Source organism: Poecilia formosa, unplaced genomic scaffold (assembly GCF_000485575.1).
Source record: "Poecilia formosa unplaced genomic scaffold, Poecilia_formosa-5.1.2 Scaffold44, whole genome shotgun sequence".
NCBI classification, from domain to species: Eukaryota; Metazoa; Chordata; class Actinopteri; order Cyprinodontiformes; family Poeciliidae; genus Poecilia; species Poecilia formosa.
This window is the reverse complement of record NW_006799983.1, coordinates 233,399-255,333: the sequence shown is the minus strand read 5'-3', so window position 1 is coordinate 255,333 and position 21,935 is coordinate 233,399. Positions and strand designations below refer to the sequence as shown.

Below are 21,935 nucleotides of genomic sequence, written 5' to 3'. Positions count from 1 at the left end.
CCTCTCCCCCATTCTCTTTCTTATTGGTTAGGGGCATGAGCGTTTTTGTCTGTCACGCATGTTTTCTTAGAGGAAAAATATATATAATTACAGTTGTCTTCAATCTCTACCGACTCAAAACACGATTTATTTAATTACCGTAGATTATTGCTTTTGCGCAAGCAACTTGCGTGTGTCAACAAAAATTGCTTCAAAACAAGAAAGTGGAAAAAAAAAAAGAGGAAGGAACCAATAATGTTTGCAACCAACTGAAAGCTGTTAGAGCGCTGTCGACTCATATGTACTGGATTACAATACCAGATTTTTATGTGCGTAGTGTTTTAGTAAGAAAGCGTGTTTTTACCGCAGGAAGACTTGATGGTATTTAAGAGCCCATGACAATAGCCACGTGACGCTTTTCCCAAAAAAAAAAAAAGATTATGAGTTAGTATAATCATCTTTATAAGGTTTTGACAGTTTGCCTGTCTGTTCAGGAATTTCAAACTTTTAAAATCCCATCATTCTGTTGTTGAAAAATCATTTCTTTTCGGTCAACATTCAAGGCCGCTGTCAATCTTCCCAGGACTGAACATCTGCAGTTCACTGTTTAGAGAAGATGCAAGAGCTCCATCTCAGACTCTACAGCAGAGGCCTTCAAATCCAGGCCTCCAGGGTCAGTGTCTTGTAACTCTTAGACGTCTCTCTACTCCGCATCTTCAGAACCAGAATCAAACATGGAGAAACAGCATTTCTGTTTTTCTGCTCCTCTAATCCAGAACAAACTTCCTGGAAAATTGGCAAAACAGCTGAGATACCATTTGCACCTCTAAACTTGCTTTCAAAATCGACCAAGCAGATTATACCTCGTTGGGAATTAATTTTAAATCTTAGCTTAATGCAAACAGCATTGCTCATTAGAATTACATTTAATGCACGAAGCAAAAGCATAAAACACACAAAGTTAATAGTTGAGAATTTTTATTTTAAAGTGGAAAAATGACCCTTGGTTCGTCTCAGTCAGATCCATCAGCGATAGATGGTCACAACGATGCGTATCTTGGACAGCTGGGAGAGTCTTTTCCGCACCACGTTTGTGAATCTTTTGAAGCGGCTACGAATGGACCTAACATTTGTCGGATGGGCATCAGGTTGTGAGGACAGCCTTTCAGTAACTGTCTCTGCCCGACCCTCTGCAGAGGAGCTGGTAGGTTTTTTAAGACTCTCGGTGGCTGACTCTGAGGAACGTTTCTGCTTCATCTCCCTCCACTGACGCAGACAAGAGTTCAGGTAGGCCTCTAAACAACTCCTGTGTGCTCTCTTTTCGAAACTAGAAATGGGATGTTTAAAATTGTGTCACAGACATGAAAACGTGAATGAATATCGACTTTTGAGAAAACTGGGTGAGAAAGTGTCATAGAACATACCATTCAGAGAAATGCTTAAAGCTCAGTTCTGATAAAGATCTTCTGGGTTGGTTGGGTGGAATAAGTTGACGAAGTGACTCCAGGGGATTAAGGAATAAATCTGAGTAACTTGAGGCCTCAGTGATGGACTTCATGGTCTTGAAAGAAATGTGTTCAGGACCTGTAAAATTAGGGGGGGGGGGAATCCTTTGTCAGTTCTGTTCTGATGTTCACAGCTTTGTGATTTATTCTGTAATATTCCTTATGTTTGTATTAGCAGATGATCCTCCTTTCAAAGTAGATTCCAGACTCACCTTCCTGAGTCTCATCTTGTTTGTTCTGTAATCGCTGATCAGTTCCTGCGCTTTTAGCCGAGATCCTAAAAGATGGTGGCATACTTTCTGTGCAAGTATCTCCAGAAATGTAGAGTTTCTCTGCACCAAAAGCTGGATCAGCATTGCTTTGCTGTTTGTTTTCTTTCAAGGATGGCTCCATGTCAAAGAAGAAAACATTTTTCTTAAATTTGTAAAACTGATTGTAGCTGCCAGAAGTATCAGCATTTCCTTTTACAGTTTCCAGAGATCCCACGTGATGCTCCAAGGGACCTGGTGAATTGTTCTCCGTGACGGTATTCCCTGCTTGGCGGAAGTCCATTGTTTGGAATGAGCCTGTGAAAGAAAACAGATACTTTTAAGTGGATGAAACTTATTTCTATTTCACAGCCGACCAAAACGTCTTCGACAGAGCGAAATGTTTGACAAGACGTCTGTTCGACACAACAAAATAACAGTTAAATTCAGCTTGACTTACTCTTTTTTGCTTTTTCTTTCATATTTTTAAAGGTTTCACCTGGTTTCATCTCACATAAATCTTTTCCGCCGGGCTGAATGGCAGTTTTTATGCTGTTTATTGCCTTTTTTTCTGTATCAAAACAATTCTTCTCAACATCAGAAAAATTAGGTAGCGTGTTTGGGAGGGAAGTTGACACAATGTTATGGTCAAACCTTTGATTTTGGTCCAAGATATCGGACCACATTGAGCTGTGTTCAAGAGAAGTATGAATAGATTTTACGTTAGTTTGTTCTGCCTCAGCATCCAGCTCTTTCTCTGCCTCCTGACCGTCCTTTTTTGCTGATTTAATGTGCTTCTTTCTACCTTTTGGTTTATGAAACAGCCTTCTACTGGATTTTCCTTTCTTGTCAGCAAATTTGGACTCAGATTCATGTGGAGGTCTGCTGACTATCTGGTGTTGGTGAACAACTCGCTGGCTTTTGAAAAGCCTTTTAAATGCTGCTCCTTTTTTTGTCTGGTAGTGGGACGCCTTTGTACTTGCAAAGTCTCCAGCTCCATCTTGATGATCTTTATTCTTTGAGCTAGAGGTTGATGACAACAGATCATCCAAGTCAGCAGCAAACTGTTTAGGCTGTCCCAAACCTAATATGGACATGTGCACAGGGTCAGAAGTTGCAGTTGTGTGAGGAGACAGAAAGGAAACAGCTTTGCTGCTTCTCTTAGTGGGAAGTTCCACTCTTTTGCTCTATGGAAAGAAAGAAAAATACTTCAGTTTAATTAAGTACCCAAAAATACTTGCTATAGTCATTCAGACTATAGCAAAAATGCTTTATCTGTCTTAGCACACATTTGTACATAAAATAAAACATTTGAGATTGTAAGACACTTTAGGTGTCTTCTGTTTACCACAAATCAGAAAACTGCAAAATAGCTGAAACACTGAATTCATTTAATTCAAGGCTAAAAACCACCTGTTTAGAGTTGCTTTGGAACCGTAATGGCTAAACATTGACCTCCAACATATTTGATATGTATTGATCATTTTGATCATGTCACTCAACAAAATGTAATGTTTGTTACACATTTCCCAACTGGTGAATGCATGGTGTTTTTACTTTTATTTGTTTGTTTGGATGACTATATATTTTTGTTTGTTTGTTTGTTTGTTTGTTTGTTTGTTTGTTTGTTTGTTTGTTTGGTGACCTCACAAGCTTAATATTAACAGTTAATTTTGGTGAAAACACATGCCCGTGTTTATTTTAGCTAAAGTGTGCCACACAAATGCACCATAAAATAAATCCAGATTTTTGTAAATTTTTTACAGCAAATGATAGATGATTTTAAGGTCAAAGTGATTTTTACTTTACTTAAATCTTAAATTAGATATATGTTTTTTTTCATCAGTCAATAATTTTTTGATAAATAACTTACAATTATCTAAAATGTACAAAATACTGAGAAATTATGCTGAGAGGCAGAAAATAAAGACATGAGCTAAAAAAAACCCAGCAATATACAAGTACAACTGATCATTCAGTCATCCATAGATATTTTACCTTTCTGAAGAGAAACATCACAAAATTCTTGTTCTTGCTCTGTTTGTAAGACAGTTGTGATCAGTTTCAAACTTCTTCAAACTCTGTTGGAGTAAGACCTAGAGATGTGAATTTTCTGCTCTTGTGAGTGAAAATGAGGACAGAAGAATTCTGCATCACTGAATAATTCTCTCCTTACTCTTGTAATTATAATGTCACAGATGAGTGATGTCACAACTGATTATGACATCTAGAACTAGATTATATCACTAAATGCATTTCAAATTCATACAGATATACTAATATTATATATATATATATATATTTCTGATTTACTGTTAGTTGGTATCAGTTCTGTTTTAAAGTACTCACTAAAGTACTTGCTGTCAGAAAAAATTAAGAAAAAGAAAAATTAGAAAAATTATTGAAAAATAAAACTAAATCCATGCCTTCCTCTTCACAGTTATAATCTTAATTGTGTATACATACCAAATAAAATTTCATCGTCGTTTAATTAAGTTCTCCAGCTTCAATGTGCAAAAAATGTGAAAACATTAGTGAGATATGAATATTTCTGAAAAACGAAGTAGATACATATGTTTAAGGTAATATTATAAATGATTTGAGTCAGCCATTGAAGTACCTGACATGATTTTATATCTTTATTAAGTTGTTTTATTTAAAATGTGGCCATTTAAAAACAAACTGTACTCCACTGTTGGTGACGTCAGAAATGGAGAAATGTGAAATGAATCATACAGTGGGATCCAAACCAGCAGGTGGCGGTGTTACAATCTGTAAAACAAATGTGGAAAAAACACAGCGCAGGAATCAGGAAACTGGTAGTTGCATTTGGCGCAGCACTGTTGTGTTGGTGGTACAGATAAACTACATTTTCCTAAGCAATATGTCCAAAAGACACCGTTTGGATTTGGGAGATGAGCTCTCCTCCAGTAAGAAGCGGTCTGACGGGTAGGTGAAGCTACACTACGTGTTCATCCCCTTGGAACAATGAGGCTACGAGCTAGACGTTAGCCGGTGCTAGTTCAGTAAGCTATGTTCCAGCCAAAAAGCCGAAACAAAAATAACCTCTGTTGTTAGCGATGCAGCTCATTTTGATTTGCTTCCTTTTCTCGGCACACGAGCGCTCCTCTGATACAGGGCTACAAGTGCTTGCTATTGCTTTAGAGATATCTGAGAGCCAATGGAGGTGAGCTTATCTTGAGAAGCGAATTATCAACGTTCTCTGCACGTGCGGGGCTAACGGTATTAGCCACATGCTAACAGCTCATTCAGGACATCTTCAAAGTTGCTCAATTGGGATAGCCTTTGCTGCATTGTCAGAGATTGTGGTTTAATTCAACAAAATTGATGCACATTTTAAAATGTTCAGTTTTATGTAATCTTTGAAGTTAGTAAGTTATGTAGTGTTGCTTTGACGCGATAAGTGTTTCCAGTGTTCAGTGCCATTCGCGCGTCTGTAGTAAGACATCAGTGCTATTTGAGTATCACTTCCCTAGGTACAAAGTTTTCTATTCTCACCCAACACTTTTGTTAACTACCTTGTAATTCTAGTTGAGAAGAAAATTCATCCTTTGTTGTTACTTGTCTTATTTGTATTCAGTTTTATTCGGTTGCGTTTTTTTGTTTTTATCATTGTTCATTTTTTTTGCTGATAAGGTCGATTTTATGCATAGTGATTATTGTTTTGAAAGTATAGAAATGTTCTTTGACTTTATCTTCACATTTTAAAATAGTGCAATAATAGGATTCTGTTTGGGGCTGTATTAAGAAGCGTAATGTTATTAATTTTAAGTGTGTTTGACAGAAATTAAAATTCCATTTTGTAGAAAAACCAGAACGGCACTGCTTGAATTACTTGTAAATACAGGAATACATTATTAGCCTGGGTAACACTTTATTTGAAGGGGTGTGCATAAGACTGACATGACACTGACATAAACATGACATAACATCTGTCATTCTGTCATGAACATAAATAAGTCTTTATGAATGTTTATGACTGTTGTCATGAAGTGTCATTCGGTAAATAATGACACTTTTAATGCAAAGTTGCTCTAAAAGTTGCATTAAAAGTCCATTAAAAGTGCCAACTTTGCAGGACTTTGTAAATTATGATAATTGAATGCAAAGTTGGCATTTTTAATGGACTTTCAATGCAACTTTTAGAGCAACCTTGCATTAAGTGTCGTTATGTCATGTTTATGACAGTGTCATGCCGGTCTTATGCACACCCCTTCAAATAAAGTGTTACCTTAACTTGCACTGAATACCAAAATGGCCCATTCCAGTAGCCACAGCAATGCCAATGCTGTCCACTTTAGTTTCTACAAGGGTTCTTGAAATGTTGGCCACTGCACTTCACTTTGCAGTGATAACTGAAGCAAAGATCAGTGCTAATCTTTTTGACTGCATATGCCTATTAGGTCTCTAATATTCATACTCACCCGTGTATTTCCCAATAAACATAACCAAGTTACAACTGCGGTTGTAAAAACTGTAAATAGCAATTTCTTAGTAACTGTTAGACCAGTGGCCTGTGCTATCACTCAATACTTGTATGGGAGTTTCAGTAACTTGAATCTGGATAAGCTTTTGCCCAGGTCCGTCTCTATTGTAACTTTATGCTCTTTAGTCTGGCCACCTAACCTTCTCCAGAGCAGATTTTTTTTATTTTATTTTTTATTTATTTTATTCCTTTATTTAAACCCCATTGAGATCTAGATCTCATTTTCAAGGGGGACCTGGGCAGAAGTCTGCAGTACACAGCAACCTGGTTACAAAACAAAATTGATTAATACATATACACAATTATAAAAGATTAAATGTCCATATGTGTCAAAAAGATTGCCCTGAAGCAATTGGTTTTTTTTTTTTGCAGTGTAAAGAAACCGCAACAAAACATGATGGCATCCAGAGTGAGCCTCTTCTCTCTTTTTTCAATCATTCTTATTTTTTTGCACATAAATACAATCGCTATTTAATTTTTTAATACACTTGTATGTTTCTTATAATCTGCTGTTTGTCATAACTTTATGGTTTTATGTAGATTTGATGTTGCAGTAACATTTCTATTTAATTTTTAATACTTATTTATGTGGATCTTGGGGCTTTCCCTTTGCCTACGTCGGAGCTGCTAATACACTTGAATCTCCTCAATTAGTTCCAATACATGATTATTCTATCTTTGCACAAGCTCAAAACAGACATAAACCCACTAAAATTGACTAACTAATAAATTCAACAATTGTAAAGGCTGTGGAATTGGAAAAACACAATAATGTTATAAAGGGGATCTGGGTTAATAAAACGATAAAGGATAATCTCCAGAAATCAAGCTGAATTTAAAAGTGAAAGTTTATTGTTCTTTTGGTTTTGCTATCATTTTAACATGTGATGAACCAGTCAACATAATTGAACAGAAATCGTGCGGTGGTAATACAGGTTGTTTGCATTGTTGTGATGTCCTTATTTAATTAGCTTATCAGTGATATCTTTGTTCATTCAGTGAAAGTTGTGGTCTCATTTCCTCTTTATGTGGTTGTGGGTCAGAAATATCAGCTCTGAAATCTTCTGACTTACCATTATTTCTCAGTCTAAAACGAGTCTCCTTTGGATAGATTCTTGTTTCATTAACATACTGAGTGCAATTCTTAAATGCTCATCTGTCACATGAGCTCGATTATGTGAAACAATGAATATTCATGCTTTATACATCTGTTATTCAGGAGGGCTTTATGTATTGATGTGTTGTTAGCGGATTGTATTTCTATTGTGGAAGATTTTAAATATTTCCACAGAAAACCTTAAACTGCTTTTTCTCATACTTTTTTTTTTTTTTTTTTTTTTTAGAAATTTGTATTGATAGTACTTGATTGTATCATGAAATTGTTGCTGATGAAGCACTATTTTTATTCTCAAAGGAGAGACAGAGACCGCGACAGAGACCGCGAGGACCGTTCCAGGGACAGGGATCGAGACAGAGATCGCGACAGGGACAGAGACCGGGACAGGGACTCCAAGCTGTCGGCAGCTCCATCTAACAGCATGCCGTCGATGTCGAGCATACCTCCTGTCAAGCAGATGAACATGCACCAGCAGATTAACCCATTCACCAATCTGCCACACACGCCGCGCTACTACGAGATCCTGAAGAAAAGGCTACAGCTTCCGGTGTGGGAGTACAAAGAAAGCTTCAACGACATCATTACACGCCATCAGAGCTTTGTCCTTGTTGGAGAGACTGGCTCTGGAAAAACAACACAGGTATGATATTTATACAGGTCCAGCGTAATTCGGTTTAAGAAACAGCTGGGAAAATCTAGAAACTTAAGAGTTAAATGGAAGATTTGAAAGAATCCTTTATGAAATAATAATATTCAAAGCTTCCTAAATTGTTGCCTTTTTTTCAATCTTCAGATTCCTCAGTGGTGTGTGGACATGGTGAGGGCTTTGCCTGGTCCTAAGCGGGCCGTAGCTTGTACTCAGCCGAGGAGAGTGGCTGCCATGAGTGTGGCTCAGAGGGTTGCAGACGAAATGGATGTCATGCTTGGACAGGAAGTCGGCTACTCCATCAGATTTGAGGACTGCAGCTCTGCCAAGACTATATTAAAGTAAGGGCTGCTTTTCTGAAGAGGGTTTTTTTTGTGTTTTTTTTAGTTCAAGGATGTTATTCCACAGGAATCAGAATTGATCTTGCACCAGAAATGTCCTGTTTATTAAAACATTGTTATTTCTACAGATACATGACAGATGGTATGTTGCTGAGAGAGGCTATGAATGATCCTCTGCTGGAGCGATATGGTGTGATCATTCTGGATGAGGCCCACGAGCGAACTCTGGCCACAGACATCCTGATGGGCGTGTTAAAGGAAGTGGTTCGCCAAAGACAGGATCTGAAGGTGGGTTTTTTATTATACATATATATTTTAATTTTGTATTATTATTGTTGTTTTTCAGTAACAATACCACCAATGTTTAAGACATCTAAGATTTGTAATGGAGATCTTAACGTTGCTTGGCATTCCAATAAGATTTTAGCTAATTCTGAGGTCTCGTTCAGAATTTATAGCGTCCAAAATGTTTTTTCCTAATATTAGAGTCATGAACAAAAATTCACTGTTTATATTGTCACGTCACACCACTGAATACAGAGAGTGAACATCAATATAAGTTTTAATGACATTTTAGAAAAGGCAGGATTAAACCTGTAGCAATGTGCAATTATAATCAATTATTTGCATGATAAATTAAAATGAGCAAAAAATTTCCATTCTAATTAATATTTGTTGAAGGACAAATTTGTTTACAGAGACATCATAATCATTTTTATATGGTTTATCTTGTGAGTAGTTTTCATTTCTTTTTTCTGTTTTATTTTGGATATTTAAAATATCATTTACACTGTGAAGTGTTCTCTGCAAAATTAAAGTTTGTTTAGTCTTTGTGTGAGCAAACCTGCATCATAATGAGCTGTCAGCATGATTAGCATAGTTAGCATTACATCTCAAGCATATAAACTTAAATTTCATACATTTATTCAGTTCTAAAAAAAACTATTATTTTTATTTATTTTATAATATAATCTTCATGTAATCAAGTGTTCCCAATTGACACACTTGATTACAAGTGCAAGAGATCTTTTGATTTTTTGACAGACCTGGAGAGGATGCAGAAATAAAAAAAACATTGTTACAACATTATTAATAATGATAATGTTAAGGTCGGTCTATTTTTTTGTTTTGTTTTAGAGAGGGTGAGTAATATGATGCATTTTAGTTGCCTTTTCTGATTAAAAAAAAAAAAAAAATCAAATTTGAGTTTTCAAACAACTTGCTAATTTCTAATCAGGACCTGTCGAGGTAAAAGTCCTCCTGTTCCGGTCATCAGTTTTCTTTGGAGGATTTATAGTTTATTGAAACATCAACTTATAATAAAACTGTCTTTACAAAATCAACAAATGCAGACCTTCTTGACAAAGTTAAAATGCTGACTACTTTTTTTCCAAATGTGGGAAAAAGTAGCAGCAAAGGCACCAGCTTATCAGGTTACAGGATATTCATCTAATGTTCTGTTGACATTAAAGACTCGGAGCTCATATAGCTTCATAATTATAAGCATAATTTTTAAACAAGAACAGTGATCATATTGTTCTCTGAACAGGTAATTGTGATGAGTGCCACCCTGGATGCAGGAAAGTTCCAAGTGTACTTTGACAGCTGCCCTCTGCTGACCATTCCTGGACGCACACATCCTGTAGAGATCTTCTACACCCCTGAACCGGAGCGGGACTACCTGGAGGCAGCAATTCGTACAGTCATTCAGATTCACATGTGTGAAGAGGATGAAGGTGACGTCCTTCTGTTCCTCACAGGTCAAGAGGTAATGCTTGCAGTACTGTCAAGTACGTTACTGAACAGCGTTGTTTGTCCTGAATGAGGAAGACAAGTCATTGTCCTTCCTTTCAGGAAATCGATGAAGCCTGTAAGAGAATCAAACGAGAAGTTGACGACCTTGGCCCCGAAGTCGGAGACATCAAAATCATTCCACTGTATTCCACGTTGCCCCCGCAGCAGCAGCAGAGGATCTTTGAGCCACCTCCTCCAAGAAAGCCAAACGGCGCTATAGGGAGAAAGGTTTGCTGGCCAAAATGGATCGGGCTAAATGGCTCCCACTGTTTACATTCATGAATGAATATTTAAGCTGCGGCTTTCCCCTTCAGGTTGTTGTGTCAACAAATATTGCTGAGACGTCGCTAACAATTGATGGTGTCGTGTTTGTCATTGACCCTGGATTTGCCAAACAGAAGGTGAGTTAAAAGAAACCCTGTTTATTCTATATACAGTACCTTGTAAAAGTGGTCAAACAAGACCAAAATTGCACTTTTTGACCAACATGCATAGAGAGACCATGACCACGTTGTAACATGTAGGTAGCGGTATCATGCTGCAGGGTGGTTTTTCTCAGCATAGCATTGTGAATTGCTTAATTTGGTATTATTCAGTATTTATTTTACTAAGTCTGCTGGTGTTGGTTTAGTTTATCTGTTTTTTGTCCCACTGTACATGCAGCTTTAAACATGTGTGTTTGCATGTCTAGGTGTACAATCCCCGCATCAGAGTTGAGTCTCTGCTAGTCACAGCCATCAGTAAAGCTTCGGCACAGCAGAGGGCGGGAAGAGCCGGCAGAACACGCCCAGGGAAATGTTTCCGCCTCTATACAGAGAAGGCCTACAAAACAGAGATGCAGGTGAGTCACTGTGGAAGTGGGAAGTGGGAAGTTGGTTCACACCCTTCCTGCTTTCCCGGTCTGTTTAATGTTGTTTGTTTATTTATTTTTTTTGTGTGTGTGTGTGTTAGTATCAAAAATGGACAAGATAAACTTACCATTAAATTTATGCTTTTCCAGGATAATACATACCCTGAGATTCTTCGGTCCAATTTGGGATCTGTTGTGCTGCAGTTGAAGAAGTTGGGCATTGATGACCTTGTCCACTTTGACTTCATGGACCCTCCAGGTGAGTAATGGTTGATTCTGAAGAAAAGTCATGTTGACCAGTTGACTTGCGGATCCTGATCACCCCTCATTCCCCACCAATGCAGCTCCTGAAACGCTAATGAGGGCTCTTGAGCTTCTCAATTACCTGGCCGCCCTCAACGATGATGGTGACCTGACCGAGCTTGGCTCCATGATGGCAGAATTCCCGCTGGATCCTCAGCTGGCCAAGATGGTCATAGCAAGCTGCGAGTTTAACTGCTCCAATGAGATCCTCTCCATCACTGCCATGCTGTCAGGTAATGCCCAGGACTGGGCTGACACCTTCTGGCCTTTAAAAGGCCAAGCTCCTTAAGGAAAACACTCGTTTGAAATAACCAGCCATGTTATTTCTTCGCATTATCCTAATAGGTTTGCCTCCAATTTACGCCTGAGGACTTTATACCAGTTAAAGATTGGTTGATGATTATTATGAAATGATTATGACGAGGTACAGGCCAATCGGTATTTCAGGGTAAAGTTTCTGGCATCCACTGCTAAAGTTGAAATCCTTTATGAATGTAATTCCAGAGAAAGTGAGTAACATAGAGCAACTCACTACTGCTAAAATATTTCTGGTCCTGAAGATCATTCCCCATTGTGGCGTCGAAGCTAAACGAAAATAATAGAAGACAAAGTAATTCATTCAACACCCCAACCTGCCAAAACAATAAGCTTACAACATGACATGATGGTGAAATGATAAATAACACATGGTCCAGTTGGGCTAAAATCATGCAATGGAAATTAATATTGGTAAGAAATGAAAGCCATTATGATAAATTTCCATTTTCTCCCAATATTCTTCTTTTCATCTCTGCTTCCAACAATCTTTGGGACTTTTAGCATCTTAGGCCAAGTAATCTGAGTCAGACATGTGCAGCTACTACAGCTGATTCATCCAACACTTTGAATATATTCTTGGCACACACTGTGTTCTGTTTTTATTTTTAATATTTTAGCCAACACTTGTTGACTTTCAAACAGTCCTCCATGATGTTGTACAAAGTTGTTTTAAGATGGTGATATATTTTATTAAGTCTTGCAGCCTTGTTGTTCACCTTAGTTTTAAAACAGCATCTAAGGCATTCTGAAGCTTGTTTATAACATTGTAAGGTGAAGTTACTTTGAAAAGTCATAATTACTAGTTTACTAAAATATTGAACATCATAAAATTTACATGACACTACTAAAATACTCTACACTACTAAAATTAAAGTATATGCTCGAGTACCTTTGCAACTTTTTAAGTGAAAGTGTTGGATGCGGTCTTTAAATTTTAGGTTTTGTTTACCTACTTGAAGCCTTGTGTAAACAGCCTGTGGATAGGGCAGGCACCACTTATGTTATTTCAGATTTTGCTTAATGGTTATGAATTATTACAAATAATTAAATATATTACTGTTTGTCAATGTCATGTGTAGTTAAGGAGAAGACTTTACATGTTTAAAAGTAAAACCTATCAGTCCTGCATAAATCAAACATTGCTGGTGTTTCTAACACTTTATAGTTGTGTGAAAACTCTTGTTTTACAGATGTGGTTAAATGACCCCCCCATCCCCAACTCTCTACGAGCTTATAGCCGTTACTGTTGGAAATGACCTTGAGAAAAGCCTGCAGATCCCCCTTTGATAAAGTGTGGTCCTGCCCTGTCCCAACGCAGTGTCAAGTGCCCTAGCATCATAGGCTTTGCTCCATTTTTCTGTGAATGTTTGACTCATCCCTATGGGCGGCTTTGTTGGGGCCCATACCAACCTTGTTTAGTCCCACAGTGTTTTGTCCGTCCCACGGAGGCTAAGAAGGCAGCGGACGAGTCCAAGATGAGATTTGCTCACATTGACGGAGACCACTTGACGCTGCTCAACGTCTATCACGCCTTCAAACAAAGTGAGTGTCAAGCCTTTGTTAGTTAGGATGATTTTCTTTCTTTCTTGCTGTTTTTAAGTGATGCCCAGAAAATACAGAAGCTGCAAGGAACCTGTCAGGCCCATTTCAGGATAGAAGTCTCGGATCACAGCATGTTAGAAAATATTTGGATATTAACAAAAAATGTCAATTTGCTTTTTAAAATCTTCTTCTAAAAACTGTAGATGTAAAATCTTGATGGAGATGTTGCTGTTTATTTAGTTTTAATTTCTCAGCTTCAATTGGAGATGAACAGTAAGAATCTTAAGTCTACCTTTTGGCTTTTATCAACCGTATGGTTTTATGATGACATTACACTTGAGTTAAAAATATTAGATTTTAATGTACATACCTGGGTTACATTAAAGATTTTTCCGCTCTCTACCTCTTACCCCACTATGAATATCAGTCTTAGCTTTCACTGTTGACTTCACTCCCGATATAGTTGCAGTTGTTAAACTGGACTTGGAGCTTATGTTATAGTTCTACAATGAACCTTTTTGTTTTAACATATTTTATTGAACAATTGTCATGCTTCCAAAATGCTATATATAGACCTGAATCACTTCATCTATTGACATTCAAAACACAAAATGTGTCTCCCTCTTGTGGTAGTTATTAAAACACTTGAAACATCTGGTAATTTATTTTGTTAAATGTACAATTTAATTTTTTTTCCTGGGATTTTTTTTTCCATTGATTCCATCACATAAACTAAATTATTTGGAGATAGAAGTCCTAAAAAAACATGATCAAAAGGGCGTAATGCAGCCACAATCTGAAAAATTTAGATATAATGCTATTTCTGAGAGTTTTTTCCTTATCATATATTGATAAACCTGTGTTTCTTTTTCTTTTTTTAATCTCTTAATCCTTTAATTTTCTGTTGGATTGAAACTACTTTCTCTGGAGCATAATTTCTTATGATTAAAATTGGTTACGTTTAGCTGTTAAATAAAATGAAAGTTTACACACCAGGTTTTGTATGCGAGATAAAGTCATGAGATCAAACATCATTTTCCAAAAGTGGAATCAAGAAGTCAGAGCCGGAATAAAACTATAAATCTAAAAACTCTATCAGTGCAAATCCAGTTTTCTTTGCTCTGTTGCAGCATTAAATGTTTAAGGTAATTGGCGAATTTTCATCATTATTATTCTTTTACTATGTCAGAGCAAGAATGATTGTATAGTAGCCTCAGTTGGACAATCGTTGTAACTAACAAATGATCTACATCCACTAGTTTCTCACATGCATAACTGCTCATGTACTGACCCAAACAGGACACACGTCTTCTGGAAACAAGGAACTAAACCATTCATATTCTTTTTATGAATTTTTCCATCCCTAATTTATATGTAAAGTTACAACATTCCAGCTTGACTATAAAACAATGCTGCTGTTCAGGTTCATTTAAAGCTTAAAAGTCTTTAAAGGCAGTTATCTTGACTCAAATCCTTCTTTTTTTCCAGACCATGAAGCTAACCAGTGGTGTTACGACAACTTTGTCAACTACCGCTCACTGATGTCTGCTGACAATGTACGTCAGCAGCTGTCCAGGATCATGGACCGCTTCAGTCTCCCTCGGCGAAGCACAGAGTTTACCAGCAGAGATTACTACATCAATATCCGACGAGCGCTCTGCACCGGCTTCTTCATGCAGGTCAGCTATTAGTGTAAATAACTTCATCAGAGATGTTGATGCATAAAACTTTTGGTCTCTTATTGCTTTTTTTTTTAATATTGTAATATTAATAGTACTTGTTCTCCTTTCAGGTGGCTCATTTGGAGCGCACAGGCCATTACCTCACAGTGAAAGACAACCAGGTGGTCCAGCTGCACCCATCCACAGTCCTGGACCACAAACCTGAGTGGGTGCTCTACAACGAATTTGTTCTCACCACCAAGAACTACATTCGCACTTGCACAGACATAAAACCAGAGTGGTATGTGCACTGATAAGTTTATCATGAATGCCCGCAGGTTAACTGCAGTGAATGAGTCTAAATTGTCATCTTACTGATGGGATTGTTCATGTTTTCCTCTGTTGCAGGTTGGTGAAGATTGCACCCCAGTACTATGACATGAGTAACTTTCCACAATGTGAAGCTAAAAGACAGCTGGAGCGAATTATTGCCAAACTAGAGAGCAAAGAGTACACCCAGTACTGAATATAGTCGAAGTATCCTGGAAAACAACCTGCATACTGTAGTTTTAGATCTTTCGGTATCATTGTACTTTAATGTTCAAACAATGGCTTTTTGATTTTTAGTATTTGTTTGCTTATTTTTGTTTACCCCATCAATGTCGGTTCTGTAAGTAGGTGTAATGACATGAAATATCAGCAGCAGTCATTAGATCCAGCTTAATATGATTTTCAAAAGAAATTATCTGGAGCAGGTCTTATAGATGTGGTTGAATTTAATTCAGGAGCCTTTGGAGCCATAAAAAAAGATCTGTGCTTGCTTTGTTTCTTAAATAAACGAGCTTTGACTTTATTTTTGTGGATAGATTCTTTTTGGTAGGATTGGTGTGACAAAAATGATTTGATGGGGAGTTTTTTTCCTTCAAGTTTGAACTACGTCTTGGCTTTGTTACATAAAAATTAAATGACATTTTAATTCTTTTTGGGTTTTTAAATTTTCTATTTACTACATTCAGCTTGCCATAAAAATATGCTCATTTAGCATATTTGCACTGTACTCAATTGATAGTTTTAAAGTAATCCCCGACAGTGAACATAAAGCTTTGCCATGTGAAGACATACATGAAACTAAGAAGCAGTGGTGAACTGAGACTCAAGCTCCTTTATTAGCTGGCATCATCTGCTTTACCAAGCAAAACCTGCTTTTAATCTTAAAATGTCAACTTTTCATAATAAAACATCAACATTCAATTGCATACAAATTTCCACAAATCAATCCGTCAAAATTCGGTTTGCATTTTCCATGAAAATATTTACGCTTTCTGATTCGTGTTAAACTGCGTTTCTTCAACGTCTTCAATCGTCTCTGGCAGACACCTGTTGCGTGTCTCTGCCAAAGTCCTTGCCACCAGTCCTCCCAGTATAGCTGTTGAGCACAAGACCACCTGCGGAAGATCCTTCCAAACCTCATCTAGTAACAGGATCAGAGGAGACACAGCAACACCAAACCGACCCATGAAGGAGTTGTAGCCCATTCCATTTTGCCTGCAACAGAGACAGAAGTACAGCTCTTAACAGGAGAGACCTGATAGGCTCAAGAGATTACTTCTGCAGGAACAAATAGTTCAAGTCCGCTTTGGTTATTAAGATGTATAAAAATCCTAATAGCTGCAGTCATGTTAGTTCCTGTAGTATCTAAAAGCTTTTTATGTGACTCTAGCCATAGAGAAATGAAGTGCCACTTGTTGGGATGAAGATAAAATGTACAATTTGATTCTGTGAATGGTTTTCAAGGTCAATGCTCTTTATGCTGTCTGAATGCCTGCAAGACAATATGTATTAGCAAAAATAAACAGAGAAATACAGCAAGTTCAACATTTTAAATTTATATCAGGAAAGTGCCCAATGTCAAATGAAGGGGGCAGGGGAGGCGGCAAGTCATTGTTTTAAACCATGTATTTTCACATGCCTTTGGAAATCAAAGCAGCTACATTACTGTGTGTTGAAGTTATCCATAAAAGTGAGAAGTTGTCATTTACCTAACCACAGTTGGATACAGCTCTGAACTGTACAGCGTAACCGTTCCAAAGGAAGCTGAAGAAAACCCCTTGCCAATAACGGCAACAGCTGTTCTGGCCGCAGACATATCTGCGAAGAAAGGGGTGTTAACTTTTTTTTTTCTAGATATATTAGAGTTAATTGGTTTTCTTTACATGATAATTTCTGAAGCAGTTAGTCTCCTACCTTTTGGCATCACAATGTTGATTCCAAGACAGAGCGCAGATAACAACAAAGCTCCCACCTCAGTGCTGCGCCTGCCGATTTTATCCAGCAAATAGTAAACTGATAGCTTGGCTGGCAACTCAATTATAGCATAGGTAAATTGAGTAAGGTAGATATTCAAGCCAAAGCCCGCGATGTTGAAGCTGATGCCGTAAAATGTTGTAGCAATACAAAGCCTATGGGTACAGAAGTATTCAGATACAAAAAAAAATGTTGAGTTAAATATAATTAGCATTTTATAGTTACAAGTTATTTTGACCTGGTAATAATAAAGCAAATAGCACAGGTTGTACAAACCATAAGAGGCCAGTTTTCAGAGCTATTTTCCTCATCTTAGGTGTTCGAACCAAGTCGAGGTACGTATAAGTTCGTCCTCTTGCCTCCTTGTCTACAATCGTGGATAAGGTCTGAAAAATGTCAGGGGCAGATATTGGTTTTTACTTCTGATCACTAAAATACAGATGGTCTAAAATTAAGACTAACTTTCAGTTTTGCTGAATACAACCTCTTCATTTAGTGTGTGAATGAAATCTTCTCTTTGATTTATCTTGGCACATCTCTTCAAGTATGTCTGAGCCTGCTCCAGTTTTCCATTGGCAATGAGCCACCTCGCTGAGTCAGGCATCCACCTGAGTTTAGCAAAATAAATAGTTTTAATCCATATATTCCTATAGGAAATCAAACTTTGATCACCCCCATCACCCAGATGGAACAACTATGTTAAACATTTTATGAACTGACGTTTTTCATTAGCTTTTTTACGTACGAGTACAAAGTTTTAATACTATAAAGAAACATTGACTTAACACACTTGCCATCAAAACTTTTACTGAATTTTTGTAATTTATTTCCACCATGACAGAATACAAAGTTGTATTTGTGGGAAACCACCAAGTCTTACCTCCAAGTGATGATGGCCAAGATTAATGGCGACGTAACACTTAGAATGAGCCAACGCCAGTCAGTCACAAAGTAAGCAATTGCTGCAAATACTGTGCTGCCAAATGTCCAGGATAAACTATCGATGACTCCAACCAGTTTTCTGTGCTCAATGTCCACCCACTCCACACCTGCAAGGAAATATCCAAGTTTTCAATATTTTCAGACTGAGTTAAAACATATGTTACTCATAACCATGTCTAAAGCTTCCCAGATCTTTTCAGGTTAGCTTGGTATAATCGCAGATTAATTACAGAGAGCGGATGAGACGATGACAATGCCAGTGATGCAGAACCCAGTGAAGAACCTCAACACTGCAAACATCACGTAGGTCGTAGAAAAGGCGCTTGCTACAGCAAACAGCATGCCAGATACATATGACACCAGGAGCATGATCCTGCGGCCAAACCTGTAGTNTATATATATACATACACTGCTCAAAAAAATAAAGGGAACACTCAAATAACACATCCTAGATCTGAATGAATGAAATATTCTCATTGAATACTTTGTTCTGTACAAAGTTGAATGTGCTGACGACAAAATCACACAAAAATCAATGGAAATCAAATTTATTAACCAATGGAGGCCTGGATTTGGAGCCACACACAAAATTAAAGTGAAATGGTCCCTTTATTTTTTTGAGCAGTGTGTGTGTGTATATATATATATATATATATAGTTTAATTACTCCTTTACATAACCATTACGTAACTGTAATACCTGTCACTTAGACTTCCAAAGGCTATGGCTCCAAACATTACTCCAACAAAGAAGATGGTGGCTGTTGCTTTGTTTTTCGCTCTTCTGTCACACACAAGGTCCCACTTCATGTAACAAGAGTAGAAAGGCACATTCCCTCCAAAAATTAGTCTTCTTTTGGGAAAAAGTCAGTTTTAATATCAATATTTGTGTTTATCTAGATAAAGGTAAGAAAAGTCTGCAGGATTACCTCTGAGGTTATTGTTGATTTGAAGGTTGTGTTGTCGTACACCCATCCATCCTGGCATGGCACAGTGGACGCATCAGTAGCATCAGAAGAGTTGAGCAACAGGTGATACTGAGGCTTCGCAAACATCCTACAGGAGCTGGGACTCCCATCTGTCTCGACCGGGATACTCACAGTAATTCTTTCTGCCTGAGATAAATTCAGAAAATCATCTAACGAGCTGATGTCACAGTGGTGAGCTGGTATTGCTGCGATAAAATTATTCAGCACAAAGTGGCAAGGAAGCGTGAAGCGACCCAAGAAGTTGATTGCAATGATCATTTTCTGGAATTTTCCAAATCCATTAATATCAGCAAGAACATTCTCAAACTTCATTGTTGCGTCTTTTTCCAGTGCGGTGGGTCTTCATGCAAGATCATTAAAGCAAGTAGATGAACTCCTCAAGCTCCCATGCCTGTATACTGAGAAATTCACCAATCTTTTCAATCTCTGTCAAGCGAGTACGACCTTTGACATTTGGTGAAACCACCCACTGCAAGATTACAGGTGAAGGGAGTTAATATTTTACTTTACAAACTTGCTGTCAACATTCCCTTATGTAAGAAGAGCTTGCAGTTATCTTATGAAGGGAATTATTTAGAAAGAAAAATTGGACCACCACTTTTGCTGTTGATTTGTTCATAAACTTCGCAGATCAGACAAAACACAACAGTTTTATCAGAAACCGAAGATTCTGGCATATTGAAGGTAAACTCTCAGTGGCCACTTCATTAGGTAGAAATCACTAGCAGTAGGTTCAACTTTTGTCTTCAGAATTACGCTAATGTTTTGTTGCACAGATTCAACAACAATGTGTTGGAATATTTTTTCCTTACAATTTTTGCACAATATTAACTTGATAGATCTCCACTTGTTGCTGATTTGTTGGCTCTAGCTCAGAGCAGCACAGTGAAATCGTCAGCTTCATAAAACAAAAAAAAGTAGAAAAAGCTTTCCCAGAAGATGGATGCACTGAGCCTCATAAAGGGATGGAGCAGCAACAACACTCAAGTAGGCCGTGGCGTTTAAACGAGTAACAAATTGTGCTAAGAATCCATATACCATTACACCGTCACTCCCTACTTCTGCCAAAATCTGACCACGACCTCTTGCAGTTGGAATCAATACTCGTTTGATTGTTTTTGTCCAGTTTTTTTAAGCCTGTGTTTTGAAATGACAATATTTTCAAGATTAAACAAATCTGCTTTTTCTTTCCTGACCTTGCCATTAACTCTGACACTCATCTTCATTTGGTAAAAGTTTAGATGCTCAGAGAGTTACCCTCTGAAGAGAAGGTATTTACTTGTCCTCTGATTTACCCATACAGGGTTGATACAAAGCAGGTCCCCAGCTTTGAAAAACACTGCAGAGCACATATCAAAAAAGTTATTTCACTTCATATCCATAAATGGCTTGGTATTTAGTGAACTTTTTGTTTACACTTTTTAAGAGACATGCAGGTTTTTGATGGTTAAGTCAATACTTTTTCCCTTTAAAGACTGATGAGAGATTGTAGTTAGAACTATCTTCCTCCTGTTTATCTCCATGCCCAAAAATCATGTTGTTTGCTGGTTATTAAGGAAGGAAGCTGAGCTGTTGTACTGCACCTCTGCCGATTTAAATCTATTTGAATATCAAAGTTTATTTTTTTCAGTTTTTAAATGTCAAATTTCTGATTATTATCCATGGTGTTTACAGTTAATGTCAAGCCTTTGAAAGTGAAAATGTGCAATGTTTTATGAGTGTATGATGTTTGATGAAGAAACTTTGAGTTTGTAAGTCCACAAATTTGTGGGACTGTTTAAACAAGTCTTTGCTTCAGTTTTAAACACCAACATGTCTTACTTACTTGTCCTGATTAGACTTCATTAAATTTTTCAAAATGTTTTCTTCAATACTTTTATCTCACATTTCTTTCAGATTTTCTTTTATGAGAATTTGAATTTACCCTAAAATCAGAATTTATTTAAAAACATTCAGCAAGTAATTAGGGTATCCTCCTGACTACCAGGAAAAAAAATATTGTCCAATCACCATTTTTTTTAAATCCTACATTCTTTGTAAGGTAATAAAAAGTTTTATGCACTTACTTTGTCTCTTCCCATAAAATGTGTTATAACTGATGAACGCAATTTTTATGAATTAGAAAAAGATACGTACAAAAGTCCCACCCCTTCACATGTGGTACCATTGAAAAGCCCTAAATGTCCTCTCCAGATATCAAAAGGAATTAATTCAGTAGAATGCAGGGGGTGGGAGATATTCAAATTTAGAAATGTCCTCTATAGAGGACAAAAATGAACTACTGGTAGGTAGTCAGGAGGATATTAAACACACAATACAGAACAATCAACTGTTAAGTTTAGTCTTTAGTGAGATCTGCATAATGTGGCATTACAATGCATAATAATATTATTGCTGTTGTATGTTTAGTCTAGTCACCTTTAAAAGACAGTCATTTTCATGCCAGTGTAATCTACACATAAAAAAAAGACAAAGCAGCACTTTTGAACAGTTAATTGTTTAAAAACACATTTCTTTATCTTGCTTGCAAACTCTATGTTTTCAGATTTGTACTGGATTGTGATGAGTCATGCTCATACAGCACATCACTAGATTTGCAAGGAAATGTTGAATATTACCTGGCTTTACTGATTCATGTATAACAGAGCGGCTGTTGGTCTAATACCTGTAATTTTGTAAGCTGCGTCTCCAACAATCAACACAATCCAGTTTAACAGAACTACTTAAAAACTTGAAGCCTCTTTTCGTATGCCTCTTTGTTGTTGTCAAAATCTAAAACTGTATTTCCCCAACAGTTCAGGTTATTTTTCACAGTATTCTGTGATTGAATTCCAACCCGTGAAATGGCAAGCCCCAAACATTTTCATGTTTAAACTACTCATAAACGTGT

General features: G+C 37.2%; 3 protein-coding genes across 3 annotated transcripts; 1 reads left to right on the top strand and 2 right to left on the bottom strand.

Annotated features, from left to right (window-relative positions):
• Positions 1–940: 940 nt before the first annotated feature.
• LOC107836197 (uncharacterized) lies at positions 941–3,890 on the bottom strand. Its single transcript, XM_016671376.1, has 5 exons — positions 3,731–3,890; positions 2,193–2,919; positions 1,697–2,050; positions 1,407–1,563; positions 941–1,309 (listed from the first exon to the last, which is right to left on the bottom strand). Exons 1-5 carry the CDS (start codon positions 3,746–3,748, stop codon positions 1,006–1,008), a joined length of 1,560 nt encoding a protein of 519 aa, XP_016526862.1. The 5' UTR covers positions 3,749–3,890; the 3' UTR covers positions 941–1,005.
• Positions 3,891–4,511: 621 nt separating this feature from the next.
• LOC103137831 (pre-mRNA-splicing factor ATP-dependent RNA helicase DHX15) lies at positions 4,512–15,664 on the top strand. The gene is made up of 14 exons (XM_007551775.2): positions 4,512–4,681; positions 7,654–7,996; positions 8,150–8,343; positions 8,472–8,631; positions 9,893–10,111; positions 10,198–10,365; positions 10,452–10,538; positions 10,829–10,978; positions 11,138–11,246; positions 11,332–11,523; positions 13,028–13,150; positions 14,639–14,829; positions 14,943–15,112; positions 15,220–15,664. Exons 1-14 carry the CDS (start codon positions 4,617–4,619, stop codon positions 15,335–15,337), a joined length of 2,289 nt encoding a protein of 762 aa, XP_007551837.1. The 5' UTR covers positions 4,512–4,616; the 3' UTR covers positions 15,338–15,664.
• A 288-nt stretch (positions 15,665–15,952) lies between these two features.
• Positions 15,953–20,822, bottom strand: LOC103137830 (solute carrier family 22 member 7-like). The gene is made up of 9 exons (XM_007551774.2): positions 18,986–20,822; positions 18,757–18,860; positions 18,288–18,442; positions 17,996–18,164; positions 17,600–17,723; positions 17,392–17,501; positions 17,056–17,270; positions 16,851–16,959; positions 15,953–16,356 (listed from the first exon to the last, which is right to left on the bottom strand). Exons 1-9 carry the CDS (start codon positions 19,355–19,357, stop codon positions 16,125–16,127), a joined length of 1,590 nt encoding a protein of 529 aa, XP_007551836.1. The 5' UTR covers positions 19,358–20,822; the 3' UTR covers positions 15,953–16,124.
• Between the last annotated feature and the right edge of the window lie 1,113 nt (positions 20,823–21,935).